Source organism: Myodes glareolus, chromosome 2 (genome assembly GCF_982192425.1).
Source record: "Myodes glareolus chromosome 2, mMyoGla1.1, whole genome shotgun sequence".
NCBI lineage: Eukaryota > Metazoa > Chordata > Mammalia > Rodentia > Cricetidae > Myodes > Myodes glareolus.
The window spans coordinates 85,280,027-85,297,272 of record NC_142027.1 but is presented as its reverse complement, the minus strand read 5'-3'; the positions used below and the strand labels follow the sequence as shown (position 1 = coordinate 85,297,272).

The window sequence follows — 17,246 nt, the reverse complement described above, 5'->3', positions numbered from 1 at the left end:
ATTTTTGATTATATATCTGTCTGTGTGTATGGACCCAATAGTACAGTGTCATCAGAGGCTGGGAGAGGGAGGTGGAGTTAAGGCAGTTGTGGGCCACCTGGCATGGTGGCTTCTGGAAGCTCAGGTCCTCTGGAAGAGAGGTTGGAGCTTGTGACTGCTGAGCCATCTCTCTAGCCCCTTGAGCAGTGCTATTGATTCCTACTATAACCTTAATTCATAGTGGCTACGTTGTTACTGGTTAAATAAGGGAGTAATTTCCATATGACTTGAAATATTATTTAGGCTATAGTAATCATAGCTTGATTACTATACTGACATAGCCACGGGGAATGAAGTTTCTTGAAAATGCATTGTGTTTCGGTCGCATCCATCTACCACAAACATTTTGCCTTCTTTATCAAATGGTGCGGAGTAAACCTGAATTGACAATAGGGGACAGAACACTTACTAGTCTGTATCATAACTGTACTGAAGTTCCCAGTAGAAGTTAGTGTACACCAAGCATCCAGCTGCCTCTATATGTAGCTTACTGTTGGAGTAAACCGAATAGGTCCTTAAATTCATGAGCTATTGAAACTGGATATTTCTGAGTTGTGTGGAATTTTCACAGAGGACTTGCACCTAGTTAGCTCTCAATTTCTAAGACTGTAGAGTTAATTGCTTTTGTTCCTGTTTCCCTGTTTTTCCAAATAGGCAGTTTAGCGTATAATACATAAGGTGGTTAGGATGCCGGATGCCTCATGCAGGCGTTAGGATCCAAAGCGTTAAATTTAATGTCACCATCCCTATGACGGCCACTGATGGTCTTTCTTGCCCTGACTTTGAATGCATTGGTCCATAGGGATGACAAGAAGGATGGGCTGAAGTTCTACACGGATCCCTCTTACTTCTTTGACCTCTGGAAAGAAAAGATGCTGCAGGACACAGAAGACAAGAGGAAGGAGAAGCGACGTCAGAAGGTGCGTGGCTTGGTGGATGCACTCATCACTGTGCACCCGGGTCCTTTGCTCAGATGGTTGCTCAGGTTTGCTCAGGGGACCCCCTTTTCACACGACAATCCTGACACTTTAGCACAGCAAGGCTATTTTTAAATAAATAATGGCAGGATTTGTTCTACAGCACTTGTATGCCTCTAACAAAAGAAGTGAAGAACTCTTCAGTTTGTTTTCTCACCGTGTTTTGTCACTCCTGTCCCTTTGCCCCCTTGGAGCTCCATAGAACAGTCACTGCTCCTGTCTGGCATTGGGGAGTTTGTCTTACTCCTATTCATGTTGTTGGGGTGCCACCTCACTGAGACTGAGGACTTGGTAAGGCATTTGAGAGAGACTGGGAAGCGTGAGTGAGCTGTGCTTTCAGAGATATTTCCTAGAAATGAGCCTCACCTTGAGGAGCAGGGAGGTAGACGAAGAGAGCATGATCAGAAGCAGCCACCCTGCACTCCGTCGTGGAAGGACAAGGTGACTCATTCAGGTTCTGGGACTTCCACTTTGAAGCGTGCCCCCTTAGGACTGAGAGTTTAGATTTTTTTTTTTATATAAATTGTGTTCAGAAATCAACGCCCTAGGCCAAATGGGGAGGCAGAAGCAGGCAGATTTCTATAGCTTCAAGACCAGCCTGGTCTATGTAACAGATTCTAGGCCAGCCAAGGCTGCATACTGAGACCTTGTCTCAAAAAGAAAAGCACCAAACACAAACCAGAAAAACAAGAACAAACAACAATAATATAATATTGTCGGGTGGTGGTGGTGCTCACCTTTAATCCCAACACTTGGGAGGCAAAGGCAGGTGGATCTCATGAGTTCCAAGCCAGCCTGGTCTACATAGCTAGTTCCAGGACAACCAGGGATACACAGAGAAACTCTGTCTCGAAAAATTAACAAAAACAAACAAACAAACAAAAAATATAATACCAAAACAACCACCCGACTTGCTTGACAAATACTGGATCATATTGGAAGAAATACTTAGCATTTTGTGGGGTAGTCTTGAGGTTTGAAGCATTTAGATGTATTGACCTAATTGGAGTGAGCGTTGAAGATAATTAAGAACTTGAGGTTTGGAAATAGAATTTTTGTTTGTTTGTTTTTTTGAGACAGGGTTTCTCTGTAGCTTTGGAGCATGTCCTGGAACTAGCTCTTGTAGACCAGGCTTGCCTCGAACTTGCAGAGATTCACCTGTCTTTGCCTCCCAAGTGCTGGGATTAAAGGTGTGCGCCAACCACCACCTGGCTGGAAATAGAATTTAAGAACAGACCAGGCGTAGATCGTGTGCAGGTCTTGGCTTCACTTCAGAGAGAAGATGAGACAGAGAGTGGGTAGAGGTAGTGAGGAGGAGGGTGCCCCAATTCTGAGTCAGGGTTTGTAAAATGTGTGTTTGATTATACTCTCTTCTTACACTCACGGTGTGCACAGATGTAACTGGGGACTCTGGGAAGAACTGCTGAGTTTTACAAAGAAGTCAAGCGAAGTCGTCATGGAAGAAGAAGCGTAGTGAAGGGCATTTTTCTCCAACGCACCACACCTTTCAGTGAAAAACCCAGGACTTTCAGGATGGCCTTCCAGGGATGCTTCCTGCCCTCCCGAAAGGCCTTCCTTTCTTATGCTCCTTGTCAGGAGAGGGTTTCCTTTCTGAAAATTTTATTTGTTTGTTTGTTTAATGTGGATAGATGCTTTGCCTGTATGAATATCGTGTGTCACGTTAGTGGCTGGTGCCTACAGAGGCCAAAAAAGGTGTCAGATGCCCTGAAACTGGAATTACAAATGGTTGTGAGCCACATGTAGGTGCTGAGAATGGAATCCAGGGCCGCTGGAGGAGCAGCCAGTGTTCTTAACCCCTGAACCATCTCTCCAGTCCTGAGTATTTACTTTCCTGGTCAGTAGCCTGTTGAAAGAAAATTCTTTTGTTGTAGCTGTCATATAGTCATTGTTCTTATACTGGTTTCATAAGGACATTGCTCTCTCTCTCTCTCTCTCTCTCTCTCTCTCTCTATCTCTCTCTTTCTCTCTCTCTCTCTCTCTCTCTCTCTCTCTCTCTCTCTGTGTGTGTGTGTGTGTGTGTAATAAAATCTAGGATCCATAAATGAAGAAATACATGTGATATTTGTCTTTTGGAGTCAGACTTAATTCACTTAATATCAGAATTTTCAGTTGATGCATTTTCCCGCATTCTCTGTAGCTGAATTCAGTTCGCTGTGCCTGAATCCGACATTGTCTTTATCCATGCCTCTGCTGACAGTCAACAATTAGCTGTTGTGAGCAACACTGCAGCAAAGCTTGGGGAGGAACCATCTCTTTGATAAGTTGACTTAGAGCCCTTTGGGCAAATCCTCGCAGTGGGGGAGCTGGTCTGGTTTGGGTTTCAGCGAACTCTATCCTGCTTCCCTAGATGGGGGATTCATTACATTCATGCCTAGAAAGTCTTTATGGTTCCCTCCTCTCTCTGTCCTCTTAGGCAGTGCTTTCCTTAATGAGTGCTATTCTGGCTGAGTTGAGACAGACTCTGTGTGTAGCTGTCATCTGGGTTTCCTAAAAAGGTTCTTGCAGGGCTCCTTTCTGTGGTCTGTGAATTTGCATATCATCGAGGGCCAGTGGGGTGGAGCAGTTTTTCCATGCAGTTACCTGGGGTCTTACTCCTCGATATGTATATGTTAAATCATTCCCATACCCCCACAATGAGATCAGTTTGATCATGGTGAGTGATTGTTTGATGTGTTCTTGAGCTCCATTTGCAAGCATTTTACTGCAAATATTTGTGTCTCTGATAAGGGAATCTTTATTCCGCTTTTGTATCTGGGTGATACTGGTTCTGTACAGAACATTTGGTGGCATTTCCCCCTTTCTAGTCTAGGATACAGTGTGAGAAGCATCCCCGTTAGCCTCATAAAAGCCAGCAGCGACTCCAGCAGGCACTTGGAGTTTTTGAGAGATTTTTTATTTATTTTTTATTTCTGCTTTCAGTGCTGCTTTTTCTAGAGTTTTAGAAAGGCATCCATTTCTTTCATGTTTACCAGCTTACTTAAAGCAGGTCTTCGGCTGTGGCCCAGTGAGTGAGCTTCTGAGTTTTGTGTTGTCTATTCCTGTATTTCCTTTTTCATCTCTAATTCTATTAATTTGTGTCCTGTTTGGATTCTTTCCATTGGTTTGACTAAGCGTCAGCCTTACTTATCTTTTCAAATAACCAGCCCTTTCGTTGATTTTTTTAAAAAATTTCTTTCTTTCTTCCCTGATGTCTGCTATCTCGTGTGTGTTGTTTCAGAACCTCTAAACACCTCTGAAAACAATCCACTCTATCTACTGCCTTAAACTGCAGACAAGATGGCATTTGGTATATATATACACACATGTACATATTTAAATATAGGAATGTATTTAACATATATTAGACACATATTTGTGTCTAATATAAAGTTGTGTATAAGATATATCACATTTTAAAATATAGATACATTTATATTTTACCACATTCAATAGAGACACTTGTTTATGCCAGCTTTCAGACTTCCCCTTCCAGAGTACAAGCTCTATGAAGATAGAAACTGTGTGTGTGTGTGTGTGTGTGTGTGTGTGTGTGTGTTTGCCATTGTGTCAACAGTGCCTGCTGAGTGCTGAGCATGGTCCCTGGGACATGTGTGTGGCTTTGATCATTCAGCCCGCATTTATTGAGTGTATGCTTCCTGAAAAGTTCAAGCAGTGTGGTGAGGTTCATGGTGGGGGCGGGGGGAGGATACAACCTTTGTTAAGAAAGATTATAGATGCCTGTGTAAGGAAAAGGACAGATGTGAGCTGTGTAGGTGCACAGAGAGGGTCTCACCTTGCAGGAGGGGCTTGTATGGGGCCACAGTGAGCACTGAATGTGCCTTAGCTGACAAACAGGACTGGTATAAGACTGACTTTGTGTATGAACAGGTAAGTTTTATTTGTGTGTGTGTGTGTGTGTGTGTGTGTGTGTGTGTGTGCGGGCATGCACACTCATGTAGGGCATTCAAAGTATGTCAATGAAGGAAATGATTTTTATGAATGGTTTTACCAGATACTTCATATGGGCAATGCAGGTCTAGGTGTGAGCGTGTTAAACAGGCCATAACCCTAGCAATCAAGAGTCCTGTCCTAAAGGCGAAGGTAAGCACCATAGTGGGAGTGGGAGCCTTTTGTTTCTTTAGAGACCCGCTTTATTTCTGATGGACCTGGTGGGCCCGAGGCATATGCAGTCAGGTATAGCAGTATGAAAATGCCTCTTGTGTGTGCACCAGGCTTGTTTTCTGTGCATTTAACTGCATCTAACCTGCTGTTTTCCTTTCCCTTCTGTCTTGGCATGCTTGCTTTCTTTTCCTGGACATCAGGAGCAAAAACGTGTAGATGGCACCACCCGTGAGGTGAAAAAGGTTAGAAAAGCCAGAAACAGGCGGCAGGAGTGGAATATGATGGCGTATGACAAAGAGCTTAGGCCGGACAACAGGTTGTCTCAGAGTGTGCACCACGGAGCATCCTCCGAGGGATCTCTGTCCCCAGATACTAGGTGTGTGCATGTTATGGACCCCTCTCCCCATGTTTGAGCCCCTGTATTTTGGGTTTCTGTGTGCCCCACTTTGTCCTTGAAAATGACATCTATATTTTGCTTTCAAAACAATGCCTTAAGGCAGCGCTGTTTCAGGTTGGGTGACTTTGCATGCTTTTTCAACTTTCTTAAGTTTGTTCTGGGGTTAATCGGGAGAGTGGAGTTTAAATGTGGATTCTGAACAGGGGTGACTGCCAATGACTTGAATTTTGCTTAGGTGTCCCTTACTACTTTAATGGAGAATGTTGAATTTCCATTGTTCTTTGTTTCATTGTTTATGATCACGGGAGGCCTTCATTTGAAGAAGACTCAGACACCAGAGGGCTTGATGTCTCGCTCCAGATAACTCATCTTACATGTTTCATTTCAGGAGGACGTCCTACCGAGTATTCTTTTAAGAGGTGGCAGTTCCTAAGTAAGAATATTTCTTGCAGGTGCAAATGGTGGAGTCATAAGGTTACATTTGTCACCGAGACCCACGGACAACTGACCAGCCAGTTTTAACTTTGGCTTAATGTCTTGCTTCTGTCTTATTGAATCGTTGTGATCCATTTTTGTGGATTTTAGCATTTACAAGTTAGAATTCAAGCCGGGTGCACGGCTCAGTTGGAAAAGTGATCGCCTGGCAGGTGTGAAGCCTGAGTCTGAAGCCTGGCATGTCATAAGCCTAGCGAAGTGGTACATGCCTCTAATCCTAGGGCTCAGAGGTGGAGGCAGGATAGTCAGAAAATCAGGGTTGTCCTAAGCTACATACCTGGGGCTGTCCTGGGATACAGGAGACTCTATGTTTAAAACAACAACAACAACAACAATAGCAACAACAAACAAACCACCAAGTGTTTATCAAGGACAGTAAAAAATAGCAAGAAATCAAGTACATACCGTAGCTTGATCTCTTCCCTTTTGGTTCTTTCTTCTTTTCACTATTAAAACCTCAGCGTTTAGAGCAGTCTCTACCTTCCCAAGGACTATGTGGGTGTTTGCTATGAGACATGTTTAGGAGTTGCAGGGCATTTGATACTGCTTCCTGCCCAGGCCTGTGAGTTCTGAAAAGGCCCACCCTAGGTATTCTTTCTGTACACTTTCTACCTTAAGTATTCAGAGAGATCTGGGAGCTTTGGGTTCTAGCCTCACAACTGAACATTAGAGTCAGTTTGTTGATATATAGTCTGCTCCTCAGGTAAGGGCTGCAGGGACCCAGGAGTCCTCACTGGCATCAGTTGTCCTGACAAATAGCTTAGCTGGGATTTTAGTTTTGTCACGCAAAGCACATACCCATTTTCTCTCCATCTGCACTCCAATTTAAACTTGTGTAGATGGAAAACCTGTGGATTTCTTTAGCTTCTCAGTTGAAGCCGTCTCATCCTACCACCTGAGTTGAGATTATTTCATGCCTGACATGATGCTGATGGCCATTGGAATTATTTTATACTTTGCCTGTATGCTCACATGGTCTAGATAAGGTTTCATTTCTCTTAGCTTACAAAAACAGAGCTAGGTGGATCATTTTGTCAGAACTTGCTTTTGTCTCATAGTCTTTCCCAAGACTTACTCTTGGCATACATAACTTACCAGCAAAGAGATCACAGTTCCTCATTGGTTCCTCATTGGGCTTAGACTGAATACCTTGAATTAATATGGGAAGTATGGCTTATTTTGTTAGATCTGCTGCCTTTTCTCTTTTTAAGAACACGCTGACTTTAGTTTTTTGTATGTATTTGTACATGACAGTGTGTGTGTGTGTGTGTGTGTGTGTGTGTGTGTACAGTTCCTGCAGAGGCCAGAATAGGGTATCAGATCCCCTAGAATTAGAGTTACAGATGGTTTTTAACTGCTGTGTGAAAGTGGGAATCTAACCTGGGTTCTCTGCAGGAGCAGTCACTGTGTTTAGCTGCTGGGTCGTCCATCACTCCAGCTCTAACTTTATCTTGTTATGGAAGAAAACATACTTATATCTGGATATTACAGAAAGACATTAAAATTAAATACCCATCCTGATGTTATTCAGAGAAGCCTACTTGCATTTTGCTGTGTCTGTCTTTAGTCTTTTCCTGTACCTGTGTGGGATATAATCTTTACAAAATTAGAATCATGCTGTACATTTTTCATTGACTTCTCTTACTTTTTTTTTGCGTTGTTTTGCTTTGTTTTGTTTGTTTATTTGTCGGTTTGAGACAGGGTCTCACTTTATAGCCCTGGGAGCCCTGGAACTGGCTTTGTAGACCTCAAACCTACAGAGATCCATCTACCTCAGCCTCCAAAGTACTGGGATTAAAGGCATGCACCACCATACCTAGCTCTTTGACTTCTTAAAAATATATTATTTTTAAATATTATTTGGTAAAAGTATGATTTTTAGTGGTGTATTAAAGATACCAATGAAAGCTTAATCTCAAGTTTCATGGTATGTGTACAAGACAGTGAGCTAAACTTCAGTTCTGCCTTCTTCCTTACAGATTGCTAGGCATGGCTTGTCTCCAACTGTAAGTTTCAGATAAACAGTTGATGGAATGTTCTCTATAGTCAGAAATTAGTGCATCTTCACATGCAGCCTGCCTTTGTTTCTCCCATCCAGTTCTGGGCCATGCTTTAGTGCTGTGGCTTTGCCCACCTGCCTCTCTACAAACCCTGGGGATTGATGGGATTCTCCCAGTAGGTGAACAGCCCTTTTCCTGCCTCTTTATCTTAACCCACCCGTTCTCTCTGCTGCAACACATGGAGGCTGACTTTTGCAGAGCCCCAGGATCACGTCCCTCAGCATCAGGTTGGTGGTGTGCCTCATGGCAACTTCTGCCTGCCCACCAGTCAGCATCCTCTGAGCCCTCCGTCCCCACAGCCTGTTGGCAAGCCCTGTTTCCTGGTCCTTCACGCTTCACCTGGTCAGTCCCCATTACTTCTCCTGTTTTCACCCTTCATCAGAGTCCTGCCCTGTAGAAATCTTATATTTTCCTTTTCCCATCAATTGTGTGTCACCTCTGTCTTGGTCTTGGCTCCTTTTTGCTATTTCTCAAATCTGTTTTCCAAAAATGGAGTTCTCATTTGTACCACAGAATGTGCGGTATCCTGTCCTGTGTCTCACTGGAGGCATTCCATGCTGTCTTGGGTGACAGTTTGTTTAGAGAGTGACACATCAGTCAGATAGTTACTTAGCAGAGTATGGGCATCACCAGTGATACTATAGTTTTAGATCCATTTATACTTTTGAAATGCACTGAACCTGAGTACAGGACAGACAGCCTCTATCTCTAAAATAGTGTGACTCAGTTGTTAGCGGTCGGACATCACCACGTGTACATTGCAAACTAGACCACAGCTCACAAACAGAGGAGAGAAATCAGCTGTTAATTCTTATGCTATAGTTAGGGGACAGCGGGGAGGAGTAGATTCTTCTGACTTGGTCTGTGCTCCAGTCGGGGAAAGCCACTCACAAAGCCCCAAAGGCAGACGTGAGCTTGTATCTTCGTTCCTGCTCCCTCTACATCCCCAGTGTATGTTTACCTGTTTCCCTTCAGAGAGAGAAACACAAGCTGAGTCCTAACAGGAACCAACAAGTCTATGTGAGAAAAGTCAGAACGAGAAGAGAAGAGTGGGAGAGGAGGAAAATGGGCATTGAGTTCATGAGTGACGCAAAGAGACTGGACCAGGCAGGGAGCGCCAAGGAGGACAGGAGGCCCAGAGGGTTTGTCATTTTGCTTTCTTGAATTGCCAGCCCAAGGTCAAGCTCTGCTTCAGCATCATGAGAGGATATGCAGCCCCTACTGACTGTCCTTAACTCAGGCGAGATCGTGTGCCTACTACTAACATGCTTGTGGCTGCTCCGTATGCCGGTTCTTACCCTCCTCCCATCCAGGCTCCACAGGATGCCCATCATCAGCCTCTTTAAAACTGCTCACTAACTCACTCAAGGTCTCTTTTCCTTTTAGAGCTCTGTTGTGACGGTGTGCTCACAGCCCAGGAAAACTGCCAGTGTTGCTTTTCCTTCTTTGAGTAAAAAATATTCATGTCATTTAAGACAAGTGCAGCTCACTATTGCATGGTGGACCCCCACTCTCCTTGCTGTTAACATGTATCCAGTTCACCTGCCGTCTAATTATATGCTGTCATATTTTATTGCCTCTGAAGTTCTCTGTCCATCTGAGATATTGTTTGTAAATGAAATGGGGTTTGACATATAGCATTGTCTTCATGAAGAAATACATGGAATGCTGTGACAACAAGGCTCTGCCGGTCCCCGCTTACTGGTCTGACATATCAAAGCATCAACTCTGAATCCATCTAACACTGGGGCTTGCTGCTAAAATAATTGTGTTGTGCTTGGACGCGCTCATGGGACTGGATCTAGCTGTTCAGTTAAAGGAATAACTTTAACTGTTAAGAGGAATAACTGTCCCAACCTTGCGTACTGACAATGCTGTTATTCGTAGATTATGCACCTACCTCTTAGGGGACATTTTTAAAACTCTGATTTCTCTCATCCCCTTTCCTCCGAAATCAGGTCTCACACATCCGACGTCACCGATTACTCTTATCCTGCTACTCCCAGCCACTCTTTGCAGCCACAGCCGGTGACACCGTCCTGCCCAGCTGGTGATGCACCGCTGCACGGAGCCACAAACCAAGGCGCTGAGCATGAGTGCCGACCTTCCTCTGCCTCAGCAAGGCACATGGCTCTAAACAGACCTCAGCAGCCACCGCCCCCACCTCCTCCTCAGGCCCCAGAGGGGTCCCAGGCTTCTACTTCAGTGGCTCCAGGCGACTATGGGTAAATTGCTACTCATGTTCATGTTGCTCTTGAATTTGTGTCTTGGTAGACACAAATTTATCACATAGAATATAGTCAAGAATGATTGGGCTTAGTGTCAGTGTTGACAGACAGAATCTGTGTCAAATAAAATAGAACCCTGCCACTGACCATCTCATTTTGTAGCCACATCTCCGGTGGACAGTGTGTTTGTGTTGTCCCTGTTCATATACTACTCTAGGCATCAATAAAGCCTAAAATGCTTATTTGTGAGCCTGCCCACCCCTCGAGTTCTCAGGGAGTGCTGGTCATAGACAGTGGGAACATGGAGTGCCTCTCCTCACCATTCATCCTGCATCCCCCTTTCTCAGCCTCCGGGCTCCTGGGGGTTTCTGCCCTACACTTCTTGTTTTCTGCTCTGTGAGTTGAATGCCTCCACTGTGTACAGACCCTTCCTGATCATGTGTGAATTCATTTGGACCCCTCCCCTTTATTTTGGTCAGTTATTGTTAACTTTTTCAGAATTATTCTTTAAAATGCTCCCTAGTTTCTATGCCCAGGAAAGTTGAATGTAGCAATGTGTCTTCACCTGAGTGCTGGCCCTACTTTCCAATTGTACCCACAGTTTGAAAAAGGAGACCAGAGGTTTTAGGTGTCTCCTATCCTTAGGTCTTGGCTAAGCTGGGATTACTTGAATGTGTTTTAAGGCTGCTACGTCAGGAGGATGGAGAGTCTGTGATTTTGAAAACCATTGCCCTGTCTCTTGGGGTGTTTGACATGCTGCTGGTCACCTTAATGCTGGAGATTATCATTGGACAGAGGCAGAGAAGACAGCATCCTCCTAACCCCTGTCTCCTTGACCTCAGAGGCCTCCTGAGATAAAGTTAGGAGCTATACAGCATCTTTGAGATACCCAGGATGGAAAGGGTACTAGTCTTCTATTGATGTATATGTCCCTAGCCATCCACAAGAATTCACCATGCTTTTCAAATGGTTGTCTTAGGTACATTTCAGTGGGTTTTCATTGTCACAACGAATAATGTAAAACTGGAAGGAACTGATTCTCAGAGTGGACACATGTACCCCGCAGTGACTATCCAGCTGGCAGCAGCATGCACTGTCTTTGAAAGGATCCCCTCGATAAGCTCTATTAGAAATAGGAAGATGTAATCCTCCCTGTTCACTTGGGTGACTGTATTTTATTGTTCCTTAGGGTGCTTCCAGCACAGATAATTGAATACTACAACCCCTCAGGACCACCACCACCTCCCCCTCCACCCATGATTCCTTCAGCACAAACTGCCTTCGTTAGCCCTCTACAGATCCCTGCACAGCCCCCATTCCCCGCCTCAGCTGGTTCCACGTACCCTGCTCCTTCTCATCAGCCCTCCACTGGGCTCCTGGCCACAGCACCGCCTCCTCCAGGTCCCCCACCTCCTCCACCTGGCCCTCCTGGCCCCTCTTCTCTTTCATCCTCCCCACTGCATGGTCCTGCTGTCACTGAGGCAAAGCGCCCAGAACCTACACAGCCACCCATAAGTGATGCAAGAAGTGACCTCCTGGCTGCCATCCGGATGGGTAAGTGCACACCCCATGTCATAATCTCCCTTTTGGAAGAGCCTGCTTTGGGGTTCAGTTGACTACACTACCCTCAAAAGATAACTGCACGTTCTGTCATTTGTTACTTTCTTAATAAGTTGGAATTCTTTTACAGGTAATGTGGAAACACATTATAATAAAAAGTTAAAAGTTCAGGAAAGGTGTACTTGATAAGAAACCAGAAATTAAACATCAAATGATAGATTAAGTAATAGGACCTTTCTCCGCTTTGTACCACAAGAATAAAATGGAAGAAAGTGAGCCGGCAGCAATGGGTTCATTGTAAACAAATCTAAGTTTACTCTGGACTCATCAGAGAAGCTCGACATGCTAAGCCAGTGGCTCTGGCATTTATTCAGTAGCATACAGATTGTGCCAGGCAAAAGTCTTGCTCTCACCCCCGTCCCCAACGCAGGGGTGGTGTCATTTTCATCATGTATACTCACTAGAGGGAGCCCAGCCCTTGCCTGTTTGACTACCCCAGGGCCTTCCAGGAAGACCTGTGTGTAGAACCATTCATCCTTAACCAGTCAAAGCCCACGGTGGCCGAGAAAGCAACAGACTGTGGAATATGCAGAGAACTTGAGCCTTAGGGAACTGTATGGCCTCCTGGTTACAGTTTGTTTGTCTCGGCTGAAAATAAGTGAGAGCAGTTGCTGGTCTGCAACCCTAGGAACTGCACTGGTATAATACCCTTGACAGAACAGATGCAGCTGCCTCTGCCTGAGCTCATTGAATTAGGCCAATGTGCTCACAAACACTACTAAAAAAAATTCCTCCAAGTACTTTGAACATCATTGATAGACCAGTTTTTTTAAGAGATGAAGTCTGAAAGCCAGAATACCTTAAGCGTGTGTGTGTGTGTGTGTGTGTGTGTGTGTGTGTGTGTGTCTCTGTGTGTGTGTGTGTGTGTGTGTGTGTGTGTGTGTGCCTGTGTCTGTCAGCTTTCCAGTCAAAGGAAGAGAGTACTAGATGTGCTCCTGTACACCTGTGGCCAGTCTAGGGAGTCCATAACCAGTGACTGCCATGCTCCTGAAGACCATCGACATTCTCTGCAGGTGTGAAGCTTGTGAATGCAGAGATCAAAGCACAGTCCAGATTAAAGCTTACCAGAAATGGGGGCAAATAAGGAAGGAGATGGTTGAATCCTGAGCCGGGGAAAATGCCCCCAGTAGATTGACTTAGTGGTGGCATTTGAATAATATTTATAGAGAAAATAGTAACAATGTTTATCTATGATACCTTCTGGTTTTGTTGTTTTCTTCAGGAAGACCACGTGGAGTATTTTAGTGGTGTAGGGACATTATGTGCCATGTAACTCCTGAACGGTCCAGAGAAAAGTGAATACGTGATGGCATGTGATGTGTGTGTGTGTGTGTGTGTGTCTGTCTGTCTGTCTGCCTTTCTTTGTGTGTCTGTGCCTATGTCTGTATGTCTGTGTGTGACAGATTGGGAAAGCTTGTTCCAGCATTGTCAGGGCAAATAATGTGGGGATATTTTCCTTCTGATTTCATAGCTAGCCTATAAGTCTGAAATTCTTTCAAAGAGAAAAGTTTAACACGGTCCAGGTTAAATTCCCTGCATATTGTGTTACCACCCAGTTGTGCAGAAGGTTGTATTTTGTGTTCACCACCTGCAGTAGACTTAGCACACACATTCTCTCCGCCCTCAGATGGCCACCACCTTGTATTTGTAGACTCAGTAGAAACAGAGAGACCTGTTTGGTTTTTTTCCCTTACGAACTAGCAAAGAGACTGACTCTCCTTCCCACATTGTGTTTTCAGGAATCCAGTTGAAAAAGGTGCAGGAGCAACGTGAGCAGGAAGCCAAACGGGAGCCTGTCGGGAACGATGTGGCCACAATCTTGTCTAGACGCATTGCTGTGGAGTACAGTGACTCAGATGATGACTCTGAGTTTGACGAGAATGACTGGTCCGACTGAATCGCACAGGGCCAGGCAGCAGGGGGGACAGCCAGAGCACTGTATGGAAGTGTGTTAGGAGCGCGTGTGATCTCTGCACCCACATAGTGGTATTACCCTGTAGCTTTAGTAACTTTTGTATTAACAGTGTGCTATTGCTTCTGCACATCCTTCTGGATTGTTGAGTATTTACTGTGTAATACTTAAGTGCCACTAAACACAGCACAGCGTGCTGCACACCAGGAAATACGCTGTAACTAGTGCATAGTCCCGAAATAGCATCTCGCTTCCCTCTCAGCTGGGAGAGTCTTCACTCTTGTCCCTCCTGATTTGGCAGACTTGCCATGTGTCTGTGGAGCTGCCCAGCGTCAGGTCTTTGCAAGATGAATGGCTGTGTCGCAGTGATGTCTTCCAACCAGTAGGTGACACTGCTTTACTGTTTCTTTCCTCTGCAGGGTGATTTCCAGATGGACTTGGTTCTAGAGGGAGAGGTTTAACAAGTCAGAATGAGACGTTTCTCTATTTGGACTCTTGGCCTGGTGGCCTCCAAGTGAATGTGTGTGCTCCGCTGCCCTTGTGTGCTCTGTTGCTTCTGTTACCTTTGCACCCACAACAGAGAGTTCCCTTTTCAAGCACGGGCCCCTGTGGGGACTCACGTGGAAAGTGCCCACTAGTGACTTCTGTTCAATTTCGCAAATGGAACTCACTATAGTGGCCAGCCCTGATAGTGTGGACACCAGTTAGCCAGGCCAGATGCAAGCTGCCCAGGGTCTGCAGAGCTTACATGGCAAAGCTGCCGCATCTGGTCCCCTCCTACCCCACCCAGTGCAGATGAGACCTACACATGTCATTTCCTGGGATCCCTGCTCCTCTGTTACCATGGAGAGAGCATAATTCAGCGCCTCACCCCACTTGCTCAGAACCTTAGGAGCTTGGGTTTAGCTGAGAGATGCCGCCAGCTGTTCACGACCCATGGTGCTGTGGCTGGATTCACACTCAGTCTCTCAAACAGGCCTTCACCCCTCCTGAAGCACAGTAATCTTTTCTCATGTTGTTGGCACATTCTAATTAAAAAGTACCTCACCATATAAACTGGATCCAGCCAGTTGCCATGGCAGAGAACCCTGACTTCCCCTCTGATGTCTGGTCCCTGGTGTAGGCGGGGCTCTGACTCCAGGAAGACAGTGTCAGCTTTGCTGGAGAAAGGACAGCTACTCATTTAGCAAGTCACTAGGTGTTCCAGGTGGGTTACAGATGGGACCTCATGGACGTGCTAGGATGTGGATTCCTCAGGACCCCTTACGTGCACACTTCAAATGGAGTGCGTCCACTGCAGATATTAGTATCGCTCACTTTGGATAAAAAGGAGAATCTAGAGCTGGGGCAAATTGTGTCCATTGATGCATAATGTCAGTGGGGTAGTAATGAGTGATGTTTGCTCATGAGTTTGGGGACATCACCCAGCTGCCCACATCACCCTCTGTGTGAGAGGACACTTGTCCACTTGGGCAGCCGTCTTGTAACACCTGACAGTAGTAGGTTTTAGTCATGTCGAATTGACACTAAAAACCCATCTACAGCCCCCTGCCTGTGCCCTGCTTTGGCACGTGTCCCAGTGTTCTCTGCTGCTGGGTGGGCTGGCATGCCCTTCCAGTGATCATCCTGGACCCTGTGCGCACATGGCCATTGCTGTGACTTGCTGTCATAGTAGTAATTTAAAGAAGCTTTTATGTTTCTTTCTCATTTCTATTTTTCCAGCATTGAGACCTACCACGTTGGCATCATCCTCAGGACTTTGCCATTTTGAGTCTTTTGTTCTGCTCACAGTAGTTTGCCTCTGTTGTTCCCTGTGGACTCCAGAACTCACATTTGGCAGCACTCCTTCATTTGGTAGGGCCCTTACGTTCTCAGGGTGGAGGAAATACATTAAAGCTACCATCCATTGTCAGGATTTCTTTTCTGATATATCATAGTGAAGTTAGTGGCACTTTATTCATAAATATTTGGGAGCTTAACAATTGTTGGTTGTCTTATAGTCTCATCAACCAGTTAAGTTTTAGTTTGTTTTTATAGCTAGTGAGAAATCTTTTGCCCAATGTATTCTGTAACTCTTGAAAGAATAGAAAGTGGCTAAAATCCAATTTAGATTACCTTTAGAGTATCTTTTGGCAAATCTGATCTAGTCTAAAATTTAAACCCAAGTTGCTTCTAATACTTTACAGAAGAGCACAAAGCAAAATGTTTAAATTTTCTGTTTCTATTTTTTAAAACTATCCTCTAAAACAAATGAAGAACAGAATTTCATAGCATATTTGATTTCTACGAATTTCAATCTTAGAATTACAGTTATAAATTTTAGGATTATTTTAAATTGTTCCCAACTTTTGTGTCCTTATGTATTTTAGATGAGTATCTGACATGTTTTTTTTTCTCATTTTATAGACTCAGGCAGATGGATAGATGGAGGGGTGGGTGAGAAGTGGACAGATGAATGGATAGATGGATGGATTGTGGGTAGGTAAGTGGGTAGATGGATGATAGATGGGTGGGTGAGCGAATGGGTGAGAGGTAGGTGGGCAGGTGGATTGGTGAGTGGATGGATGAATGGGTGGTAAATAGATGAAGCGATTGTAGATGGCTATATGAGTGGGTGGAGGTCTGGATGGGTGGTAGATGGATGGGTGCATGGGTAGGTAGTGGATAGATTATGCCTGAGTCTGCACATCACTGCACTCCAGAAGGCAAATGAGTGCCCAAACCATGAGCTTTGATACTTAGATTTTATTTACTAAGATGCTATTAGAAGATGGAATTTTTCATCCCCATACATTTTTTAACACATCAGAATTGTTATGAGCAGAGGATGGAAAGGGTCATGAAAGCTTTGTAGTATTTTCAGCAGAAATATGTGATACATTTGAATCCCTTAAAGACTGCAAAGAGTGTGTCAGCAAGACTGGCAAGGAGTTTTTGTTTTATGAAGGCGAGTATCTTTATCTTGCAGTATTATCAATGCAGTTGTGAATTGAATCTAAAGTGGTATTAAAAACTGTCAAACAATTTTTAATCTGTTTGTATATCTTACAATAGATCACAGATAACATCTAAATAAAATCACACGTGTAACCCTACATGGCTCTGCTTATTTATGACAACATGGTGTGCTCAACTCCATGGGGAAAGAAACTGGGCACATACAGGATCTTTAGTTGACGTTGTCTTTAGGAAGCAACAGAAGATCCCATATGATCTGTGTTAAATTTCTGTGTGACCACAGATTCAGAGAGAATTCTGCGGAGGCCATGGGGAAGCCCTAGTGTAAGTAGATGACTCTTCAGACATGGTGACAACATCCTGGTAGAGAGACCAGGATGGTGATGGTCTTAGCTACATTGTGTCTCCATAATAATCATAAATAATCTGTGACACTCG

The 17,246-nt window shown here is 44.6% G+C and overlaps 1 protein-coding gene across 4 annotated transcripts in view; it reads left to right on the top strand.

The window, feature by feature from the left end:
• The window catches only part of Wasf3 (WASP family member 3), a 93,545-nt gene extending 76,600 nt beyond the window's left edge, over positions 1-16,945 (top strand). For 3 of the 4 annotated variants that reach the window (XM_048418339.3, XM_048418344.3, XM_085685018.2), the window contains 5 exons: positions 842-959; positions 5,339-5,514; positions 10,049-10,315; positions 11,508-11,872; positions 13,678-16,945. In XM_048418339.3, the coding sequence (XP_048274296.3) occupies positions 842-959; positions 5,339-5,514; positions 10,049-10,315; positions 11,508-11,872; positions 13,678-13,835 (1,084 nt within the window). In that variant the 3' untranslated portion in view covers positions 13,836-16,945. Of the gene's footprint in view, positions 1-841; positions 960-5,338; positions 5,515-9,065; positions 9,233-10,048; positions 10,316-11,507; positions 11,873-13,677 lie in introns of all 4 variants that reach the window. The other variant, XM_048418358.3, reaches the window with a different exon arrangement.
• The last annotated feature ends 301 nt before the right edge of the window (positions 16,946-17,246 follow it).